The sequence below is a fragment of the Cervus canadensis genome, chromosome 1, assembly GCF_019320065.1.
Source record: "Cervus canadensis isolate Bull #8, Minnesota chromosome 1, ASM1932006v1, whole genome shotgun sequence".
In the NCBI taxonomy this organism is placed as follows: domain Eukaryota; kingdom Metazoa; phylum Chordata; class Mammalia; order Artiodactyla; family Cervidae; genus Cervus; species Cervus canadensis.
In genome coordinates this window covers 27,605,912-27,628,781 of record NC_057386.1, presented here as the reverse complement: position 1 = coordinate 27,628,781, position 22,870 = coordinate 27,605,912, and the positions used below count along the sequence as shown (strand labels likewise).

The 22,870-nt window shown below is 55.8% G+C and overlaps 1 protein-coding gene across 1 annotated transcript in view; it reads left to right on the top strand.

The window, feature by feature from the left end:
- Window positions 1-4,090: 4,090 nt before the first annotated feature.
- The window catches only part of LRRC75A (leucine rich repeat containing 75A), a 33,825-nt gene continuing 15,045 nt past the window's right edge, over window positions 4,091-22,870 (top strand). The window contains exon 1 of the mRNA XM_043473417.1: window positions 4,091-4,474. Coding sequence (XP_043329352.1) covers window positions 4,223-4,474 — 252 coding nt within the window. The 5' untranslated portion in view covers window positions 4,091-4,222. The remainder of the gene's footprint in view (window positions 4,475-22,870) is intronic.

Here is a 22,870-nt window from a genome sequence, read left to right as displayed (position 1 = left end):
TAGATTCCTGGGTTCCCTCTAAATAAATGCTCCATTTCACTCATAACAAACCACCACCAAGAAGGAACTGCCCCAAGTCAACCAGCCACCAGCCAAGTCACAACCAAGTCTCTTGAAAGAAGGAGCTTCATCAGCACTTTTCAACTTTCTTACCTCGATTCCCTGCAGACTGATTTCCTGAAGGTCACCTGTAGCTTCCATGTTAACATGCCCCACTGGCATCTTAGTGCTCTGGTTCCTGAGTGCCCGCCATGCATGGGGGTCCACACAGTTTTCACTCAGCAAATTTATGCTGAGCTCCTCCTTCTGGCCACCAGTAGACAACCAGCCCTTGAGGAGATCCCAGGCCAGGACAGCAGCATTGAGCTCAAGTAGTCAGACTTGGAGAAACATGAGATGGACACCTATTCGGCTGGTGGGAGGCAAGGGAAGAAGAGGAGCTGAGCAATGAAGGGAAGAGGGGGGATGCTCCAGGCAGAAGAGCGCCTGCCAACAAACAGTACAAACGAGATACACGGTCACAGTCACAGGGTATTGCAGTCACATGGAGGATGGCGCGGGAGGCATTGAGGGAAGGCTTCCTGAGGGAGGGGACACCTAAACCAAGTCTTAAGGGATACTCATTACCTGTTAAGGAGGTGAAGGAAGATACTGCAGTGTGTGCAAAGCCACAGGAGACAGCATCTCGGGACGGGAGTAAGTAACACAGGATGATGACAGCATCGCACGTGGGGGCAGCAATGCATGTTGAGTAGTTTTTTGTTTTGTTTTGTTTTTTAATTTTTGTTTTGTTTTTAAAAATTTTTTGAATTTGAACTGGGTCTCTGTTGCTGCATGAGGGCTTTCTGATTGCAACAAGTGAGGGCTACTTTTCATCTTGGTGCACGGGCTTCTCACCGTGGGGGATTCCCTTGTTACAGCGTGGGCTCAGTAGTTGTGGCACACCTGCTTAGTTGCTTTGTGGCATGTGGCATCTTCCCACACCAGGATCGAACCCATGTCCTTTGCATTGGCAGGTGAATTCTTATCCACTGTGCCACCTGGGAAGCCCCATGCTGAGTAGTTTGGATGGAAAGGGATATAAGTCACTGAATCCTCTGTGTGTGTGTGTGTGGTGTGTAACTGTTTCCTCTTTAGTTAGAAAGAAGTTAAAAAGAAGGCTGTTGTGATGTAATGACTGGGGTGAAAATGACGACAATGTGTGTCCAGCAAGGATCCATGTTTCAAGTCACATTCGTAGCTGGGCTTTCAGGTCAGACAGACCTGAGTGTGAATCCCTGCCTGGCCTGTCACTAACATGTCCCAGAGTCCATATGCTCAGCTGTGAACTCAGGGCAGAAGTGAGACTGACCTCACAGCTGTTTAAAAGGATGAAAGCGCACCGTACCAGACACAGCCCGAGATGGAGCCCGCAGTCAACACGCACAAAGGAGCGCCACCCCCTGGGCATCTTCACCAGGACTCACCAGACGCAGGTGTTCCGAGACCAGAGCGCACAGCGGCTCCAGGGTTTCCGGCTGCTCACAAGAAGCAGAGCCCGCGGAGGGCAGGTTGGGGAGGAGGCCTGGAAGAGAGATGTGCTCGTTTGTGGAGTATGAAGCGCCCGCTGGCGGAAGAGACACTCCTTCTTCAGGAGTGAGGGCCTGCCTCACTCCTTCCCATCTCGCCCTGTGTGCCAAGAAGGCAGAACCCCCGGCCGCCTTACACCCGGATCACTTCTCAGCGCTGCGTTTGTTCCCTCCAGGCTTCTCCAGCCGGGTGTCCTCCACCCTTGGTGATGTAAACCCGCGACAGGTGCAGCATCCCCGCGGGACTTGGAGGCCAGGCAGCCGATGCAGATATGCTGATGTTCACACTACGTGGGCCTGAGTAGAAAGCGGTACATCTCTGATCCAGGAGTGTCACCTCTTCCATTGGCATGCGAGAATCAGTGACAGGTTAACTTATCAGCCTGTGAATTGGAAAGCAAGACTTAGAGTCATCAGTGTGTGCATGTCGCGTGAAGCCATGAGGATAAATAAGGCAAGGGTCTTTGCCTGCACCCAGGTGGCAGCGAGGAGGAAAGGACTCAGCTAACACAGGAAGCCCCCAGAGGGCGTCCCTGGAGGAAAGCAGTATCCCCATAGGCCAAGGGAGTGCAGTTTCTTCGAAACAGTGTAGGGAACGGGATCAGATGCTGCTTAAGAGTCAAGGAATACTGAAAGTGGCCACTGAATTTAGCAACTGGGTCACTGGCAAGAGACAGTGTGTGAGGAATGAATGGACGTAAATACTAGGCATTTCCAAGAAACTTGGCTCAAAAGGAAAGAAGAGAGATGGGGCCTTGGTGATGGAGAGATGGGAGCAAATACAAGTTTTCTTTCTAAACAGATGGAAGAGGGCTTCCTTGGTGGCTCAGTGGTAAAGAATCCACCTGCCAGTGCAGGAGACACGGTTCCACCCCTGAGCTGGGACGATCCCACATGCCGCGGAGCAACCAAGCCCATGCGGGAGCCCGAGTACCGCAACTAGAGAGTAGACCCCACTCTCAGGGTCGCCTGGGCTTCCCTCCACCAAGATGGTGGTGTCCCAGCCCCACGCCCTCCTGCCAGTCAAACGTGCCAACTCCAGCTGCAGTGTGCCTCCAGGGTGGGGGGAGCCCACCATCCCTGGGAAGGGGCCAGGTCAGCAGGTTTCCTGGTGGCCACCTTGCCTGTGATCCTGCAGGTTAGAGATGAGAGGCACTGAAGTGTCTCCCAGCCGGGGTCCTGGTGGGGATGAATTTGGAAGGTGTCACCCAGCCCTGTGAAGCCAGCCTTCAGGAAGACTGAGTGCTCTCTGCCAGCAGAGCTGGGCATTCAGGAGCCAGACATCCAAAGGGAGAGCAAGCCAATGAGGGGCACACAGGGCCATCCTCCAGGGACTGGGGGTTGACCCAGCAGTCACTCACAGAGTGGGAGAAGGAACGTCCTCTGTGGGACATGTGTCTCCTCTCGGAGTTTCTGACACACCCCCCGCATCTTAACTCTCCCAATTCGCGGCACAGTGTTCTCATCCCACACAGAAGAGACCTGCCCGATGCTCCAGGCTCAGGACACGGCGGACTCCAGCTCTCCTGCCCCACAGCCCACGCTGTCCCAAAGCAGCACCCAGGCCCTGGGTCAGAGGCAAGAGACATGACTGCTGCTCCTCCCGCAACCCAGCCTGAGACCAGGGCAGTCACCCCAGCCCTCCGGTGGTCCATGGTCCGACTGGGGAAGGTCCCCAGGTGCCTGGGCCTTCTCTCTGGCAGGGCTGCCCTGGGCGTTCCAAGCATCGTCTGAGCCAGGGGGTGATCTGGTGCACTAAGGACGGGAGGGTTGGTCTGGCCAGGTGGGGGGGTGTCCCAGGTAGGGACACGCAGTCGGGCCTAGTTGCAGGCATGCTCCTGCTGCTTTGCATGGGGTGTACCCTCAGGACCCTTCTCCGGAGGTGTGCTAGCAAAAAACAAGAGAAAAGGACTCTTCTTTGCCCCTGGACGGTCCAGCCCCTTTGAGACTGGACTGATGCAGGCTACGGACTCTACCTAACACAGCCTTGCACGTGTTTCTGCACCACCACCGGCCCTCACTCGCCGAGTCTCAAAGGAATGTCCATCAGAATCAGCCAAGAGGCTAAAAATGCAGATCGCCAAGCCCCACGGCAGAGATTCTCACTGAGCGGGTCTGGGGCGAGACTGGGAGTCGGCCCTTCTCAACAAGCCCTCAGACGACTTGGGCGCGGATGCTCCGCGGCGCCCACTTTGAGAAACCCGACTCTGGGGCTGAGACCCCAGCTCCGCTCCGCCTCGATTCTCCAAACTTTCAGCATGTCGCCGGGTGCATGCCCCCCGTCCGCTCCGTGGGTCTTATCCACGCGCGATCGTGTAGCATCTGGTGAACGTGGTGAGGACCGGGAGGGGGCGCAGGGCGGGCGAGCGGAGCCAAGGGGCGGGGAGGCGAGGAGGGGGCGCGCCAGGCCCGGAGGCGCGCGTTGGCGGGGCCGGGGGCGGGGCTGCCGGGCCGGGGCGGGGCCGGCGGGCGGCGAGCGCCGGGGGAGCGCGCCCGGGGAGCGCGGAGGAGGAGCGCGGCCGGCGCCCCCGCCCGCCCTCCCGCCCGCGCGCAACAGTTCCCCCAAAGTTGCGCCCGGGAGGCGCGCGCCGGGCGGCCGAGGGGCGGGCGGGCGGCGGCGGGGACGCGGAGAGCGCGGCGGCGGCGGCGGCGGCATGGGCACCCGGCAGACCAAGGGCAGCCTGGCGGAGCGAGCCGGCCCCGGCGCGGCGCCCGGCCCCCGGCGCGAGCGGTCCGACTTCTGGGCGTCGCTGCTGCTGCGCGCCGGGGACAAGGCGGGGCGCGCGGGCGCGGGCGCGGGGCTGCCCCCCTACCACCGGCGCGTCGGCATGGTCCAGGAGCTGCTGCGGATGGTGCGCCAGGGCCGGCGGGAGGAGGCGGGGACGCTGCTGCAGCACCTGCGCCAGGTGAGCGCCGGGAGGGGCCGCGGGGGCGCCCCGCCCCTGCCGAGGAGGCCCCGGGGCGCCAGGGGCACCGCCCGGGCCCCCTCTCGCGGGGACCCGGCCCGGTCTAGCCGCAGGTGCCTCGGCGCTGCCCCTGAATTTGAGGCCTCAGGGCAGGGCGGAGGAAGGCTGCCCGGGGAGGCCCGGCCGAGGGGGACCTGTTGGAATAATGTCCCCGCTTCTCTTCTCTGCAGGCAGGGGAGGAGGCCGGCCTGGGGCGGTGGGCGGGAGGGGACGCCTGCCTGTGCCAAGGTGCTTCTCTTCCCCCCTGCCCACTGGCAGTCTCTCCCATCAAGGGTCCTCAAGGAATGCGCAGTTGTCAGCTTCCCCAGGGGGAGTCCAAGGGCACAGCTCTGGGACTGGTGAGACCAGCCCCCAGGTGCTTCGCTCGCCGGGAGGCACCCTGGGTGAGAAGGGGTTTAGGTGGGAGACAGGTCTTCTCTTCCCTGACTAACTTTGACCGGCGCTCAGCCTGGAGCTGAGCGGTGGGGTGGGGGAGCTGGCCCGGTTCCCGTGGGACCGGCTGGCCGCAGGGCCTTCCGAGTCTGTCTGCGCCCTGCCCCCAGCCTAATCCCCCTGGTTAGGGACTGCCTTGGCACCTCTGGCGGGTCCCCTCTGCTTTGGGTCTCCCTGGGGCCGTTGCTGTCGACTTCTCTTGGGCTTGTTTTCCTTCTTCACTTTTCATCCCTTCCATGGATTCTGTCCAGTGGGAGAGAGGCAGGAAGGCGCCCCTCCTGCATCCCTAGGGGTTGTCTTGGCCGAGCTTTGCGGGGGAGCCCCATATTCTGGCTCAGTGGTGGAGTCCAGAGGGGATGGGCAAGGGGCTCTGAGGTGGTCTGTCTGAAGTTCTCCCATCACTGTTGAAAGAGGCTGTCAGAGAGCCTTCCTGGGGGGAGCTTCGGAAATCAGTCAGACAGACCCTCATCCCTCCTGGGTCTGTAGCACCCCCCTAGCCCCCTATGTATCTGGTATGTGGTCACCCTGGAGTGTGTGTTCCCAAGGTGTGTGCACACAGGGAGATGGAGTCAGAGGCCTGGGGGCTTGGGAAGCCTGGGGTTTCTGCTCTCCCCTCCTCTTTCCCAAACTGCATCCAGAAGACTACCTGAGATGCCTCTGTTTCCCCAGGTGCCACCTCTGAACTGAATCTTCAGAGAAAGATGACGTTCCACACCTACTAACTTTTTAGTGGTGTGTGTTTTCTTTGTCTTTCAAGAACTGAAAGCCAGGGTATGGCCTCTGTGGAAACTGTTTCGCTTTCTATCAGAATAATGGGTTTTCCAGACCATCATATCCATTTGCAACCAGACGGTGAGATGCTGCTCTGATCATATGCTGTCTCCCGGCACTGGGGTGGGTGCTGCAGAGGGTACAGTACCGTGGCGGGGCTGACGATGGGGGTTGAGGCAAGCCCTCCTGGGGCTTAAAAAGCAGAGTGCAGCCCGTGTTCTCGAGGGCCAGTCAGGGCCAGTCGTCAGGTGGGGCCTGCAGGACGAGTGTGATTCCACATCCTGGAGAACCTGAGCTTCCCCCCGTTTTTGGAGAGTAGACACATCCTTGTGTCCCCCACAGGCTTCCCTGGTGGCTCAGACAGTAAAGAATCCACCTGCAATGCGGGAGACCTGGGTTCCATCCCTAGGTCGGGAAGATCTCCTGGAGAAGGGAATGGCTACCCACTCCAATATTCTTGCCTGGAGAATTCCATGGACGGAGGCCTCAGGACACGACTGAGCGACTAATACTGTCTGTGTCACCCACAGCGTCCCTGAGACAGGGAGCATTTCCTGACAGATGGTGTCTTGTTGGTATCCTGACACTCTTCTGTCCTGACACAGTGGCATGGCTGATGGGGGTCAGAGGAGGTCAGCCAGGCTTCCCCTTTGCTGCGAAAACAGCAGAATAACTTGCCCTCCTGCTCCAGGCACGTCCTGGGCTCTCGTGGCCTCTGATTGAGGCCTGTGGGCTCTGCAGAGCCGGCGATGGGCCTGCTTAAGGTGCAGATCAGGGCCCCTCCAGGGAGTGGCTGGGGGCCCTGGGCAGCATGGGACGGGAGCCCCAGTGTCCAAATGTCCGTGGGAAACAAGAGGTGGTTTTCTAGGACCCTGAGGCTGTTTGGAGGGATGAGGAGCTGCATCTGTGCTGTGCACAGAAGTGGCTCTTTCCCCAAATCTTGTTTTCCTTTCCAGTTTCCTCCTCTAGTTCGGGGGTGGTGATGTTCAGAAAGCGAATGAGCAGTCACTGAGAGACAGGAAACACCCAGGGCTCCCTAGGGTCGGACCAGCAGGGGTGCATCAGTAACAGGAGGCAGAGGTGGGTGTGCAGAACTCAAGGCTAGGTCATGCTGGGACACTGTTCCTGCCCCACAGAGCACAAGGGTGGGCATCGGTGAACAGGGAAACAGGCAGAGGGGACAGGAGCCCAGACATTTGCGGTCACGGTCATCCTCACCTTCTCCTGTGTTTGTCCGTGTGTGTGGTGCCCAGAGCCCCGTGGGAGGGCCCATGGGCCGTGAGCTCTTTGTGGCCCTGAACGATCTCTCCACACTCTTCCCAGAACAATGCGCCAACATTCACAGTCCTGCAAGGATGTTGGAGGGTTCACAGACCCAGGTTCAGAATACACCCCCGTTTGGGACCTCCCCTTTCCCACCTGTGTGACTTGCTACAGGCTCAGGATGTAGAAACAGGGGCCTGGGGACCATGTGTGACAGTCGTGGTGGGCTGAAGGATTGTGGCTGCCGGTGCCTCTGCTTCTGAATCTAGGAGTCTCTCTGGTCTTAGATTTGGGGGAGCCTGTCCCTGTGTGTCCCTTGCCCAAGCAGTATGGGGAGGCCTCCTTGGTGTTTAGGATGCTGAGCTGTGCAGCGGGGAGGGAAGCAAGCTCCCAGGAAGCTGCCTGCTGAGGGAAGGAGCCAAGGGGAGTCCCCTTCCCTTGAGGAGCCGTGCCATCTAGAGAAGAGCCTGGGGCCAAGGGTCAGCTCGGGCAGCTTGCGATCCGGTCCTCAGTCTGCTCCCACTTGGGACCCAGCTGATAACCTCTGAGTTGTGTTCCTCGTTTTCCTGAGGGTGTCTGAGGTACTGAGCAGAGCAGATGCTACAAACTGTGTGAGACTGCCTCGGCTCTGCACACCTAAACTCGTTCTCACGGCAACAACGACAGGGAACAAGAGAATCTGTTTGGGGTCTGGCCGGGCTGCCGGCAGGGTCTCGGTCCCCTTTCTCAGACTGCCTGAGATTCCCCTTAGATTCCGTCTGCCTGACTAGGGCTCAGTCTGGGCCAGAACTCACTGAAAGTTCAGAAGCAGTGTGGGGCAGTGCTCAGGGAGTTGGGGGGTGAAAGAAGCTAATTGTGGATGAAAGAGGCTGCTCCGCTCCCCTCCCCCAGACCTCCCCCTTCTCCAGGTGTCGCTTCCTAAGTCTTCGGCTCAGACTTGCAGTCTTCAAGGTGCCCTGGGAAGAAGGACCCATTAGTCATGGAGAGAGGGCGAGTGCCAGCCCATGGAGGAGGCGGGGGTCATCTCTTGGGTACAGGGGTTGCTCTGAGTCCCCAAGTCCCAGACTCAGTCATCTCCCAACCTCGTGGGGCACCAGAGTAGGGGCTCGGCTCCCCCAGCACACACCAGGCCAAAGTGGCCCATCTCCCAGCTTTTCCGTAAAGAGGATCTGATTGGGTTGGTTTATACGGTGCGGCCTTGTTGGGTAGGGCGGTTCTAGGGTTATCCTGACGGTGTGGCTCAGGCCATGTGACCAGGGTGACTGGGCTGGCTTTACGCTACACCTGGGAACATGAGCCACCCCAGCAATGCAGAAAAGAGCCCCCAAGAACCTAGGGTGCTGGCTGCCCCAGGGGTCTGGATAAGTCTCCCTGGGGACCCAGAGGGTCAGCAGAAAGATGAGCAAGAGGTTGCCTTTTTCATCTGACAACCCCCAGAACAAGCAGGGAGTTCCCCACCCTTAGCCTTGATCTTGTTCTTCTCCACCTGGGATCCACGTCCTCATTTCCATGGAATGCTCCTTACATTTCCAAGGCCACCCTCCTAGGCCACGTCAGCCCATGGACTCTGAGATTCAGTTGCCGGTTAGGCTGTGTGGATTTAATCGTCCGTATGTATGTCGTTTTTCCCACTGTCCATTTTGTTAGACTAAGTCCCACACTTCCTGAGAGTGGGGACCCCCACCGCCACCTCTGTCCCTGGCAGGCGGTTGACACCCGCAGGTTGTGGCGAGCTGCAGTCGGTCGTGCGCCAGGGACACGCAGTCTTGGTGTGTCCCCAGCAAGCCCTTGGGTCTGGGCTGCGGCACCCCAGGGCTTACTTGCCAGGCCCGCGGGTGCGGTCGAGAGATCTGGCGAGTTTGCTTTCATTTGGTTGGATTCCCGGGAGCCCTGTCCACAGGGCTTGGCTGTTCCTGGCAGCCCGCCAGGCAGTGGTGTTCTTGGAGAGAGGAGTGGCATGGTGCCCGGCCTCCGTGGGCACCATGGGGACCCCGTGGCAGGTGCTGTCTGGGGCCTCCGCTGAGGTGGCAGCAGGGAGCGGAGCCTGGCGGGAGGGCCCGGCCTCCAGGCTCCTTGTGCTGAATCATGTTGATTCCATCTGCAGAGAGAAAGCTTCCTCCCTCTCTAAGCCCTGCTGCTCTCTGGCCAGGCTGGGCATTTCCAGTGATGCCGAGGCAGGGGGAGCCCCAGGCCAAGGCCTGCTCTGCTGGTTTCCAAGGCCAGGGATGAGGCCACCTCTGTGTGGCCAGGCGTGATGCCAGGGCCTGAGGCTGGGCCAGCTGTCCTGACTGCAGGTCTGGTGGGGAGAGACCTCCTTTGGGCTCCCCCTGCACCCCCCAAAACACCCCCCCTCACCTCCTGCAGGCAGAAGCCACCTGCAAGAGAGTTATCCAGGTGACCCAGGTCTTGGTCTGGCTTCCCCATCAGGATGCCTGAGGGGTGGGGTCCACATCCGAGGAGATCCCCTCCCCAAAGTGGGGGTCTCAAGCCTGCCATCCACCTCCCTATCCTGGCCCATTAGCTGTGTCCTATCCACTCTCATTAGGAGAAACAGGGATTGGGGATGGGGGCAGTGGTCAAAAATGGCAGGCTGCATCACTGCCCCTGGAAGAGGTGGTTGTCCTAATGAGCACAGTAACCTTGGCTGGCCAGGCAGGGGTGGGGGCTGGCCTTCACGGTGCCTGGCTGTCCTCCCCACCCCACTCGCTGGCCCAAGCAGCGCCCACGTGGCTCTCTGGGAGCATTTCCCAGCCTTCTTCTTTTTCTTTTTTTTTCAACTTTTATTAGCTCAGACTCCTGGCTGCTGCAGCCATATGGAGTTCTGCCGACGGCTGCTGTTCAGGCGATGTGGCATTTCGATGTTTCTAACTTCATCTTCACCAGTATAGACAAGGAGTCAGGCAGGAGTGGAGAAGGGCAGTGTTCACCTGCAGGGTGGCCTCGCGTCGGGCCTGAGGGCCGTGCCCCCAGCCAGCCACGCTGTCCTCTGCCTCCCAGTTTTTCTCAGCCTCTCCCACTCCCCCTCCCACCGTCTCCTCTCTGTGTCTCTCCCTTTCCCTGGGTGAGAAGCAGACTTTGCATCTCTGTTGTTCAGCTCATCTTGGTCAGCTTCCCAGGGCTGCCCCCACCCCATAGCCTTCGTGGCAGGAAGGCAGCCAGGGACCGTGAGAACAGGAAGGAGTAGGGGTCATTTCGTTGTCTGGCCTGGTAGCGGCCAGCGCCTTGAGTGGGGGAAGCTCTGGGGACATCCCTCCTGCCCGTGTCCTGCTTCCCAGTCCATAAAGCATTTTCTCCTGTTTATTTAGCTCTTTAAATAGTCCTATGAGGTCGACAGGATCTCACTTAAAGTAAGAAATGGTAGCTTTTCTTTTTTAAAAACAACAGTGCATCATCATTGTTTTGAACAATGCTGCTTTTGAACTGTGGTGCTGGAGAAGACTCTTGAGCGTCCCTTGGACTGCAGGGAGATCAAACCAGTCAATCCTATAGGACATCAACCCTGAATATTCATTGGAAGGACTGATGCTGAAGCTGAAACTTCAATACTTTGGCCACCTGATGTGAAGAGCCAACCCATTGGAAAAGACCCTGATGCGGGGGAAGATTGAAGACAGGAGGAAAAGGGGACGACAGCATGAGATGGGATGGCATCATTGACTCAATGGACATGAGTTAGAGCAAACTCTGGAAGTTGGTGAAGGACAGGGAAGCCTGGAGTGCTGCAGTCCACGGGGTCACAAAGTCGGACACGACTGAGCAACTGAACAAGACAAGACAATTGTTCAAAAATGAGAAAATACAGATGAGCCAAAATAAGACCTCGAAGAGATTCGTCTATTTTACAGTCCAGTGCCTGCCCCTCCAGGCACTGCTCTAGGCCCCGGGAGGCAGGAGAAACAGGAGTAAAATTGTTCCCCCACCTCATGGACAGATTATAAGGATCTATAATGCTGGCACAAGCCAGCATGTGCTCAGCGGGGCCTCGAGAAAGGGCTCCAAGTTGTAGTGGCCTTCTCTGGGGACAAGAGTCCCTTGGCCCTGGTCCCAGCACAGACCTTCACTCGCCAGCCCCTTCCCCTTCTCTGGCCTCAGTTTGCCCACCAGCACAGTGAGAGGCCGTGTGGCTGAGGTGACCACTGAGGTTCCCGACCACCTCACAGCTTCTACCAGGCTCCTGTGGCATCAAGATGGACGTTCATTCACACGTGAGCCAGAGTCCCCGTCATGCTCTGATGTCACTCCCTTGTCCCCAGTTTGTGCAAGAGCTAGGACTGCTCCCCACGTACGGGCACAAACCTCTCCTCCCGCAGGACTCCCAGACGGACCAGCTCCTAGGTGGGGCTTTGTCTCACCTGCCCTAACAGCCCCTCCCAGTGGCCCTGGTACTCAGGCCTAAGCCTCTCCTGCCCACACCCCCTTCTCATGCCCTTGGCCCCCATCTGTCCCCCAGAACATTCTCCAAGTGGCACTTTTTCTTTTATTTATTTATATTTGACTACACTGGGTCTTTGTTGCTACATGGACTTTTCTCTAGTTGCAGAGAATGGGGGCTACTCTCTAGTTGCGGTGCTTGGGCTTCTCATTGCAATGGCTTCTCTTGTTGCAGAGCACGGGCTCTAGGGCACGTGGCCTTCAGTAGTTGCAGCTCCCAGGCTCTAGAGCACAGGCCCAGTAGTTATGGCGCACGGGCTTAGTTGCTCTCTGACATGTGGGATCTTCCCAAATCAGGGATCAAACCCACACCTCCTGCATTGGCAGGTGGATTCTTTACCACTGAGCCACCGGGGAAGACCTAACTGGTACATTTTTCAGTGGCTTGTTTGTTAAAATAAGATGTTGAGATTGTGGTGGCCAAGATGAATATTGGAGGAAGAGGAGAGCAGAACCCAGCCTGAAGAGAGAGTCGTCCTTGTAAGGGGCATGTTTCATGAGCTCACTGCCCCTCCATGGAGTGTGGCCACACTCCTGCTCCTGGCAGCCAAGGACTGGAGGTATGAAGGCCATTCAGTGAGGAGTGCAGAGGGCCCAAGGATGCCTCATCCCCTCAGTTGCCTCCAAGGAGACGTAAGGCCACCCCAGGCCCACACAGTGCCTTTGTGAGAAGTAGGAGACACCTGTCTGGTTGGCAGAGACACAGTCAAAGCTCGGCAAATTCAACCCCACCCAGACACCCTTGTGCAGTGCACACCCTGCACAGCTGTACTTAGCCGCTTGGTGAAGGCGTGCAGAAGTTCAGTCTGTATCAGCTGAAGTCCGTCAGGAGGCTCAGCCCTTCTCCCATGTGGCCTCTCAGGCACCGCCTTCCCATGTCACCTGAAGCAGGCAGCAGTGCAATGCCAGCCACAATGGGATAATTTCTGCTTCTGAGCTGGGCGTTTGTCCCCTTCCTCCTTAATTGGGAAGCTGAAGCAATTGGGCACCTTCTTCCAGCCCAACACTCATGCCTCTCCCATGGGTGTCGAACAGAGTCAAAGACACCTTCAGTGAGTCTGGAGTCAGGCCCATAGGACTTAGGAGCACAGGGACCTTCTAAACTCCTTCCTTGCTAAGCTCCCATCATCTCCACTCCCCACCCATGTCCTGGGGACCCAGGAATTCCCCTCCAGCTTCCCAGACTGTTTACATCCCTGTCTCTGTGGAAAAGGAAATGGCAACCTACTCCAGTATCCTTGCCTGGAGAATCCCCTGGACAGAGGAGCCTGGCGGGCTGCAGTCCATGGGGTCACAAAGAGTCAGACACAACTGAAGTGACTTAGCATGCATGCATTCTGGATGCTCCCCATTTTCTGTAAATAACCTCCATCCACCTCTCCAGATAAAAGAACTCCCTTCAGCTGAGTTTTCCTGGGATAAGCCTGTCTTCTGGATTTCCTGTCATTCTCAGTTGCAGACCTCATCCCCATTTTCTCCTGGAGTTGTGGAGTTTCGGGGTAAAAACTCCCACGGGGTTTCCAAGCAGCTGCCAGCCTAGAGACCATCGGGAGGGGAAGGTTCTTGGAGATGGAAACAGACACGGAAGGTTCCAAGTTACCCGTTGTGAGAATTCTCACGTCTCTAGAAATCGCCTGCTGGCTGAGAATCGGCCGGTCAGGCATGGGGAGCTTGATAAAGGTATTTGTGCTGTGACGTGTCTCAGTGGGAGGATTGGTCCATGGGCCAGGGCTCAGACGTGGGGGCCCTCGGAGGGGCACGGGGCTCTGGGAGGTGGGGGACGGCCTGGAATAGGAGAGGGGGCAATGGGGTGGAATTAGAGAAACAGCTTTTGGAAGACTGGTGGCAGCTGGCCGGGAAACCCAGAGGAGCAGGGGCAGCTGGCTGGGGACGTGAGAGCAGGTGTGTGGCGCGTGGGCCCTGCTCGAGGGAGTTCGGCCACTGAGGAGAACCTGTGGGCAGAACCCAGGGGCGCTGGTACGGGAGGGAGCCTGAGACCCTGGGAGGAAGCTCTGGGCCTTCATGGGCCTGTCGCTTGGGCTCTTTCACTCCACCCACCTCCACCTGCACCCTCCCAGAGTCCTTGGAAAATGAGGACAGACTCCGTGACTCCCGGAGACGGGCAGAGCCGCTCCCTCCCCAGGGACACTCCCCTCGCCCTGCAGTCTCTGGGACTCACTGATACTGCTGGTTGTGGCCCCAGGTTCTTCCACTTGTGGGGCAGTGAGGCCCCAAGGAGGAGCAGGGTGGGGAAGAGTCCACCGGCCAGAGCTCCTTCCCTGGTCCACTCCTGCCTTCCCGACTGCCCTGGGAAAAGGCCTTGGGGAAATGGGCAGGGCTCACCCTCAGCCAGGAGCCTGGAGGGCCTTTTCCTCCTCTCCCTGCAATTCCCTCCCCAACCCCGCACCTGGGTGTGAGCTGGATTCGAGCTGGACCTCCCGTCCCGTGTGACTCGTCTCTGCTTACCTGGGTTCTTGGAAGCTGTGCCCGGGGCCTTGCCTCTGACCTAGAGATTGAAAGTGGTAAAGACCCTGTGGGTTCCCTGGTGGCCTAGTGGTTAGGATTTGGGGCCTTCACTGTGGAGACCTGGGTTCAACCCCTGGTTGGGGAACCGTCTCACATGCCAAAATACAAAGAAAATTAAAAGTGAAGTGGTAAAGACTCTCAGTGTGAGGGAGTGTTTGATTTTATGTGCCATCTTGGTGAGGTCATGGTACCCAGTTTCTGGTGAAATATGAGTCTAGATGTTGCTGCAAAGGTATTCTTTAGATGAGATTAGCATTAAGTCAGGCTTTCCTGGTGGCTCGGATGGTAAAGAACCTGCCTGCAGTTTAGGAGACCCAGGTTGGATCCCTAGGTTGGAAAGATCCCCTGGAGAAGGGAATGGCTCCCCACTCCAGTATTCTTGCCTGGAGAATCCTGTGGACAGAGGAGCCTGGTGGGCTACAATCCATGGGGTCACAAAGAGTAGGGCACAGCTGAGCAACTAACACACACAGCAGCAGCATTAAATCAGTCAACCTTGAGTAAAGCAGGTGACCTTCCACAGTGCGGGTGGGCCTTGTCCAATCAGTTGAAGACCTTGAGAGGAAAGATTGGGGGCAGGGGTGCTGCTTTTAGACTGGGGGAGGTGGTGGCAGCAGCTCTTCCTGGGGTCCCAGCCTGCCATCCAGGTTTCAGATTTGCCGGATCCCACGGTCACTATTCCTTACACCTCCCTCCCTCCTCTCCCTCTCACCTACTCACACCCTATCAATTCTGTTTCTCTGGACAACCTTGACTTATATATGTTCTCCAAGGGCTGGCAGCTGTGGGAGGTGGCGTAAGAAATTCCAGGGCCCACCCCACCCCCGTCTCTGCCACTCGCTCACAACCCTCAGGTCCTTGACTTCTCACCCTGAGAAACAGGCTGTTCCCATGAGGTCTGTCCTGCTTGGAAAGCAGGGTGTCGGGGAGCCAGACAGAAGGAGCCTGGAAGTCGCCCCCCCACACACACCTCTTTGTCACCTACATTTCCCTCCACAATGGACCAAACCTTTCATTTAAAATGGACAACATTAACCACAAGAGAGACAAATGGGCTAAAGTGTGCTTCAGAAGGCTTCAGCGACAGATTATTTCCTAAGTAGAGATCTGGAGGATGCAGGATGGATGACAGAGTGCTGAGAATCCATGAAGTGTAGGAGCCGGTAGACCTCAGGTACCCGCTGGCCCCAATGTTTCTGTAGAATCCCAGACCCACAAGATGCAGGGCTGGTTGGGACTGGAAAGGAAGACTGGGGAGTATAATAGTGGGAATGCCACCAACCTTTCAGAGTCATAAAGCACAGTAGCTGAAAGGTCCTGTGGGGGAAATGCAGTGCTATTTGCTGAATTTCTTCTTTGGGTTCCAAACCCTGGTGATCCAGGCCTCTTCTGCTGGTCTCTCCCACCTTCTGGGAAGAAAGAGCTGGTGACAAGCTCACTTGTAGGTGGGGTTGCTGTCGTGCAGCGGGACGGGAGGGTGCCCAGGGCCACACTGACCTAGGGGCTAACTCAAGCCTGGGCCTGGGGGCCCCTGTCACGCCCCAGCAGAGCCTGGGTGGACCCATGACCACAGAGAGCAGAGCAGACCCCCTCAGGCCTACTGGACCTCCAGCTGATTTTATGATTTTCTGAAGAGAAAGCGTCCTTTTGTTTGTTGCTACTGCTGCTTCTTGGATTTTAATTGAATTACACTTGGCAGCGGTCAGACATGTGTTTCCAGAGGCCTGCTTTGTGCAGAGGGTGTCTATTTTAAAGACTTCAAAGTTAAAACACAAACAGCACACAGCCATGACGCCGGCCTGCTGCATCCTGGCGGGGAGAGCAGACCCGCGGGCACTTGTCACGGTTGAGGAGGGGCGCCTGCCCACCTTCAGACCCGGCAGGGCCAGTCGTCATGGGAGCGCCGGGGTTACCAGCCACCCCTGGGGGATGAGAACAGGCTCTGCGATGGGACCAGAGCCCATCCATGCCCCTCAGCCAGGTGGGCCAGCAGGCAAGGGGCAGTGGTGACTGGGGCCTGCAGGGTATCTCCTGGGCTCCAGCTCCTCCCCTGCACCCAGCAGGAGTGGCCTCGCCAGCAAGCAGGCCAACACTGGTGAGTTTCCTTCAAGGAGAGGCCAGGGCAGAGGTTGCTTTTATGACTTTTGCTTTGCTGTTTGGTGTTTCCAAAGTCAGTGTGTGGGCATGGGTGTGGGCGCTCAATGCCTCTTTCCCTGAGGACATAAGGATAGCTGCCTGCCAGCAGGCTTCAGCCTCATTGTTGTGTCCCTGGGAAGTTTACTGTGTCCTTGGGGAGTTTTTGTGCAGACACCACACGCTCCACGCACACACACATCAATATGTACATCTGCACACACATACACAAACACCCCATTTACATATACACACCCATCCATACACATATACACACATGTACATATACACACGCACTACACACATATATGTATACACACACATATATACACACATATACACACAGTGCTCATGGGTGCTTGATTTTCTCAGTTACAATTCACTATATTGAACTGAAAAACTTAAAGCCTACCATTTCCCAAACATTTTAAGTTTAACCTACAAATGCCATTATTCTGTTTATGAATCTAGTAGATTTCAATGGTCACATTTAAGGATAGGAGGCTTATAACTTCGTTAACTAAATTTATTTAGATATCTTAGTGATCTTACAAATTTAGTATGTCCAGTTTTCCTAAGTTTGTAAATAGCCATCCTAAAAAGCAGGACTTTCCCAAGCTCCTACGCAGTTCTTAAAATGTAACATATTAAAATTATGAATAGGGTAGATATGAAGTTCTGTTAAACATTTGAAAACTGTCACAGACTCAGCCAAATCCTCCCTCGGCAAGCTGCTTAAAATCATAAGCCCAACCTCAGTTACTCACTCACCCCTTTCAAATTGGAACTGCAGTTCTCATGTTAGGTTCTCTGACTTACCTGATTCTGTGTGTGGGCGCTAAGTTCCTTCACTTGTGTCTTTGCGATCCCATGGACTTGAAGCCCGCCAGGCTCCTCTGTCCAGGGGGTTCTCCAGGCAAGAATACCGGAGTGGGTTGCCGTGCCCTCCCTGGGGGGATCCTCCCAACCCAGGGATTGAACCCAAGTCTCTTAAATCTCCTGTTTTGGCAGGCAGTTTCTTCGGGAAGCCCACTTGATCCTCTAAAAGGTTACAAAATGTGTGAGATGCCAGATTTACACATTTCTGAGTGTATCTGAGCTGCTTCACTCCCCTGTCCTGGTTGATTCAACCCCGTCTGAGTTAAGGACCCTGTCAAGGAGCAGGGGAGCCACAGGCCAAGTGCCACCTCCAGGTGGTGGTCTCCAGGGGCCTCCAGTTTCCTGTTTCTGCTGTCCTCCACCTCCACCTCCCACTCCCAAACTCTTCCTCCTCCAACTCCCCCATCTGGGTGGCTTCCTCTCTGGGTTGGGTTCTGTCTGTTGCCGCTCCTCTCATGGTCCTTCCCAGTGCTTTCCTCCCTCAAGGCCCCCCTCTTCAGCTTCCTCCTGGATGTCGTCCTGGATGGCACACGCCGCACACCCTTGGCTCCAGGATCTTGCATCCAAGGCCACACTAACGACGACTCCCAGGGAGCCAGAAGGGAGAGAGAGTCCTTAGAGGCCTCCTTCCCTCCTGGTACAGAAATCCTGCCACCACTGAGCTAAGAGATCTCTCTGCTTCTTACATACCTCCAGGGCCTGTGAACTCACCATTTGATTTTTTTTAACTGTAGTAAAGCATAGATGACATAAAACTTCCTTTAACCAACGTTGAGGTGTACAGTTCAGTGACATTAAGCACATCCACATTATCTGTGCAACCATCCACCTCCAGAACTCTTCGTTTTCCCAAACTGCAACTCTGTCCACATTAAACACCAACTCCACACCGCCTCCCCTAGCCCCTGGCAGCCTCCATCCTACTTCCTGTTTCTATGGATTCAGCTCCTCTAGGGACTTCATACGAGGAGTGGAATAATACAATCTGAGCCCTTGTGTGATTGGCTTGCTTCATTTAGCATAATGTCCTTAAGGTTCATTCTGTTGGAGCATGTGTCAGGATGTTTTTTTCCCTAATAATTTTATTTATTTAATTACTTTTGGCTATGCTGGGTCTTTGTTGCTGCGAGTGGGCTTGTCTGTAGTTTCGAAGAGCGGGGACTACTCTCTAGTTGCAGTGCATCGGCTTCTCACTGCAGCTGCTTCTCTTGTTGCAGGGCACGGGCTCTGTAGTTACGGCTCCCAGGCTCAGGAGCACAGACTGAATAGTTGTGGGGCACTGGCTTAGTTGCTCCATGGCATGCAGGATCTTCCCAGACCAGGGATCGAACCCAAGTCTCCCACACTGGGGGGCAGATTCTTTACCATGGAGGCACCGGGGATGCCCATTGATTTCTTTTACCACTTGTTTTTAAATATACTTTCTCATATTGGGCTTGGAGCCATCTCTGACCAGCCCAGTCCCACCTCTGGGAGCAGACAGCAAGGGAGAGTGTGTTGGGGTGCACTCATCCAGAGAGGACCCAGGACTTGTGAAAACAACAAGGACATTTCTGCCGGTGATGCTCCCAGGTGCCCGCAGCTGTGCTCCTGGCTGAGGTCAGCAGCGGTCAGAGGAGAAAAGGGCTCCAGCCCACTTGGCCTGACCTTTTCTTGTCATCCAGGTGCATCGTGGAGAAACACGTCACTTCCATTTCCATCCGTTGTTGCCCAGGACTGCTAATTTGATGACTTGTTATTGTCTAGTTGCATCTGACTCTTTGCAACTCCATGGACTGTAGCCTGCCAGGCTCCTCTGTCCATGGGATTATCCCCGGAAGAATACTGGAGTAGGTTGCCATTTCCTACTCCAGGGTATCTTCCTGACCCAGGGATCAAACCCATGTCTTCCTGAATTGGCAGGTGGGTTCTTTACCACTGAGTCATCAAGGGAAACCCTTTGGTGACTTAGAACAACAGAAACTTATTCTCTCACAGTTCTGGAGACCAGAAGTCTCAAGTCAAGCCTAGTCTCCCTTAGAGGGCTGAGGGTTGTGGCTGCATCACTTCAGTCTCTGCCTCCATCTTGCTGTCCCCTTCTCCTCTGTATCTGTCTCTTATCAGATACCTGTTGTTGGGTTCAGGGCCCACCTGGATAAGCCAGGATGATCTCATCTTGAGAACTTTAAGGTAATCAATCTGCAAAGACCCTTTTTCCAAATTAGACATTATTCACACGTTCCAGGGACTAAAAGTGTGGACTTGTCTTTCAGGGGCTACCATTTAACTGGTGCGTCCATTTTGGTTTCTCACACTCCCAGTGTGCTTGGCCCCAGGCGTCTCCTCCATCCCCATTGGCATTTTAAGACTCCGCACACCTTCCTTTTGTATTGTTCTCACGGCAAGAACACTGGAGTGGTTTGCCTTCCTCCTCCAATACTTTGGCCACTGATGTGAAGAGCCAACTCATTGGAAAAAACCCTGATGCTGGGAAAGATTGAGGACAGGAGGAGAAGGGGGCGACAGAGGACGGTTGGATGGCATCACCAACCCTATGGACCTGAATTTGCGCAAACTCCGGGAGATAGTGAAGGACAGGGGAGCCTGGCATGCTGCAGTCCACGGGGTCGCAAAGAGTCAGACACGACTCAGCAACTGAACAGCAGCCGCCCTCCTTGGAGGCCATTGTCTTCATTCAGCAAGCAGCCGCCTGGTGTCTGCACGGGGTCCCTGCCCGTGGAGACCCTCTAGCTTCTTCCCCTGGCAGGCACCCGACAGTTCCAGTCCTTCCCCTGGGAATCCTTGAGGCGGCTAGAATGTCAAGGGGGAGGGGACACGGAGCCGGCCACCCAGGCGAGGCCAGTACCCAGTCTGTGTCCTTCCCCAGAGGAGTGACCTCTGATGCACTGGAACCAGGAGGAGACCGGCAGCCTGCCGGCTCCCTGCTTGCCCTCTGAACTAATTACTCTCCTCCGGGGGACCCTGTGTGCTCACAGCCTTATTACCCACCCCGAGCACGAGAGCGTGAGCGCGCAGGCTCCGGCGGCTCCAGCGCCAGCTGTCCACCTCTGCTGGTTAATATGCGGACCCAGCTGCCCGCTCCCTCCCCAGACTGTGTAATTGCAGAAGCCGCAGCTTCATGCCTGGAAGAGACAGACAGACACAAGCTCGCTTCCTGCAGGGCCTCCCTCCTGGGAGCGGGCTTGAAACCTGGAACTTAAAAGGGAAGGGGGTGGTTGTGGTTTAAAATAGCGTGTGCGTGGCAGCCTCCTGTGTGGCTTCCCCCAGCTTTCCCCTAAAATACCTGAGGAGACACGCCAAAAAAAAGATGAAAATTCCTGAAAACAGAGACAGGTGGGCAGCCTGGGAGGATCTCCCTCTTGCTCTGTTGAGACAGACGGAGCCACCCAGCTCCCCCAGGAAGCTGAGGCCTCCTGGGGGAAGGGGACCCCTTCTTCCCAGTCTGAGGAAGTCAGGCGGCCACCCTTCCCCTTGAGAGTGACGGTTTGGGGGTCGACACGGCACTGCTGGAGTCCTCCCCTGCCTGGACCCTCCACATGCTTCTCTGTGTGTATTCAGAGAAAGCGGCCCTCAGACGCCGCCTCCACCAGACAGGCAGGAGAGGGAAACCCGAGAGCCATGGCCCCCAGAAGTCCACTGTGGCCTCTGGGCTCGGCCAGGGACAGGGAGGTCCTGGGATACTGACCACGTAGTAGCTTTCTGCGGACCTCATTTTTGAAGTATGGGAGACCCAGCCCATGGTGATGGGCAAAGACACCCCTCCCCAAGGTCAGAGTCGCATCAGCTCAGTGTCCCGAATGTGGCCTCGCACTAAGCTGGCCTCCTTACAAAACAAAACCTGAGAGGTGGACTCGGCTCTTCCCCCAGGAAGGCAGCCGTGGGACAAGGTCAGAAGTTCAGCATGCGGGTGTGATTCTCTCCGCAACGAACAGTTACCCCATGCAGGTTGGGGTGTCCTGCAGTTCAGCTCAGTTCTGACACTCGCCCAGCGAGAGTCTCTGACCCCACAGATAAGGGCTCCGTCCCACAGGACAACCCCCGCTGCAGACTCTAGTCACAGGTCCATGTGGTCAACTGTGCTTCTGACCGCCCAGCTCTGGGCTGTAGGTTCCCACGACCCTCTCCTCGGGTCAGATGAATTCACTTCAGTGGTTCACAGAGCTCAGGAAAACATTCTACTCACTAGTTTAACATACTGGGATGTAACTCAGGAGCCGCTCGACAGGAGAGAGGCACAGACCCAGGTGTGGGGAGGGACAGGACCTTCCACGCCCCCCTGGTGTCCACTCTCCACACCTCCCGTGCTCACAGACCCAGAAGCTCTCTGGACCCTGAAACCTGAAACCCTGAGATTTTCCAGAGGCTTCATCACATCAGCGTGACTGATGACCTCTCTGGCCACTGGTGACTGACTCTTCATCCCCCGTACCCTCCCTGGAGGTCAGGGGCTGGACTGAAATTTCCAACCTCTAATGACAAGAGCTTCCCTCGTGGCTCAGATGGTAAAAGCATCTGCTTGCAATTCGGAAGACCCGGGTTCAATCCCTGGGTGGGGAAGATCCCCTGGAGAAGGAAATGGCAACCCACTCCAGTACTCTTGCCTGGAACATTCCATGGATGGAGGAGCCTCGTAGGCTACAGTCCATGGCATCACAAAGAGTCGGACACGACTAAGCGACTTCACTTTCACTAATGACAAGGTTGCTTCCCCTGGCTACCAGCCCCATTTCCAGATGACCAAGGGACTTTCCAAAAGTCACCTCATTAACAAAAAAACATTTAAAAATGTCATCTCATAACAAAAAGCACCTTTGTCTCTCTCATCATTTAGGAAATTCTGAGGGTTTAGGAGATCTGTGCCAGAAAGTTCACATATGTATTTCTCATTGTAAATCACAGCATCACACTAGACTTGATAGGTGGGGGGATCTCACTAGATTGCCCATCCTTCAAGGATGAACAAGTAGGGGAAAAACCCTGTGCGTCAGGGAAATATGTGGAGGCCAGACCCTGACTCTGAAATGATCTACGGCAGGTTCCGGAGGAAATGAACTTTGTGAGAAAAGCCCAGGATGTCACGAAAAGAGGCCAAGCTGAGATGGAAATAAAACAACAGGGCAAGGTGAAAAGGGAGATTAACGAGGAAAATAAGAATTGCAAGGATTCAGAATGCTAGCCGGCACATAGTCCTGACTAGGGGCAGTGGGAATGGGGTTGACGCTGCAGGACACGAGGTCAGTGACTGAGGCAAACCCAGGCCCTCCACGGGAGTGCGCTGTGGGTAAGAACACGGGAAGAGAGAAAGTCAAGAGATACTCAGAGTGCGGCTTTCCTGATGAGGAGACAGGCTCTGAAAAGTCCATGTTTGTAGATGGAAAGACCCCGACATGGAAGGAAAATTTAAAGAAAATACCCACAGCTAGTTCTTACACGGTGGGAAAAATTGTAATAACCAGGTGGGACAGGCAGGAAAAATAATTGCCACATGAACATGCCCCGTTCTGCTCCCTCCTTTCCCAGGAAGGTGTCTGTGGGTTTGTCCCCCTGCATCTTAGGACCTTTTTTAAAAAGTTGTCGTTGCTGTTTAGTCACCTAGTCATGCCCGACCCTTTGCGACCCCATGAACTTAGCCCGCCAGGTTCCTCTGTCCATGGGACTTCCCAGGCAAGAATACTGGAGTGGGTTACCATTTCCTTCTTCAGAGGATCTTCCTGACCCAGGGATCAAACAGGAGTCTCCTGCACTGGCAGGCAGATTCTTTACCTCTGAGCCACCAGGGAAGCCCTTTTTAAAAAAAAAAAGAATTGTTGCAAAATGCACATCACATAAAATTTACCATCTTAACCATCTTTATGCTTCAGTATCATTAAGCTCATTCACATGGTTGTGAAACCATTGCAC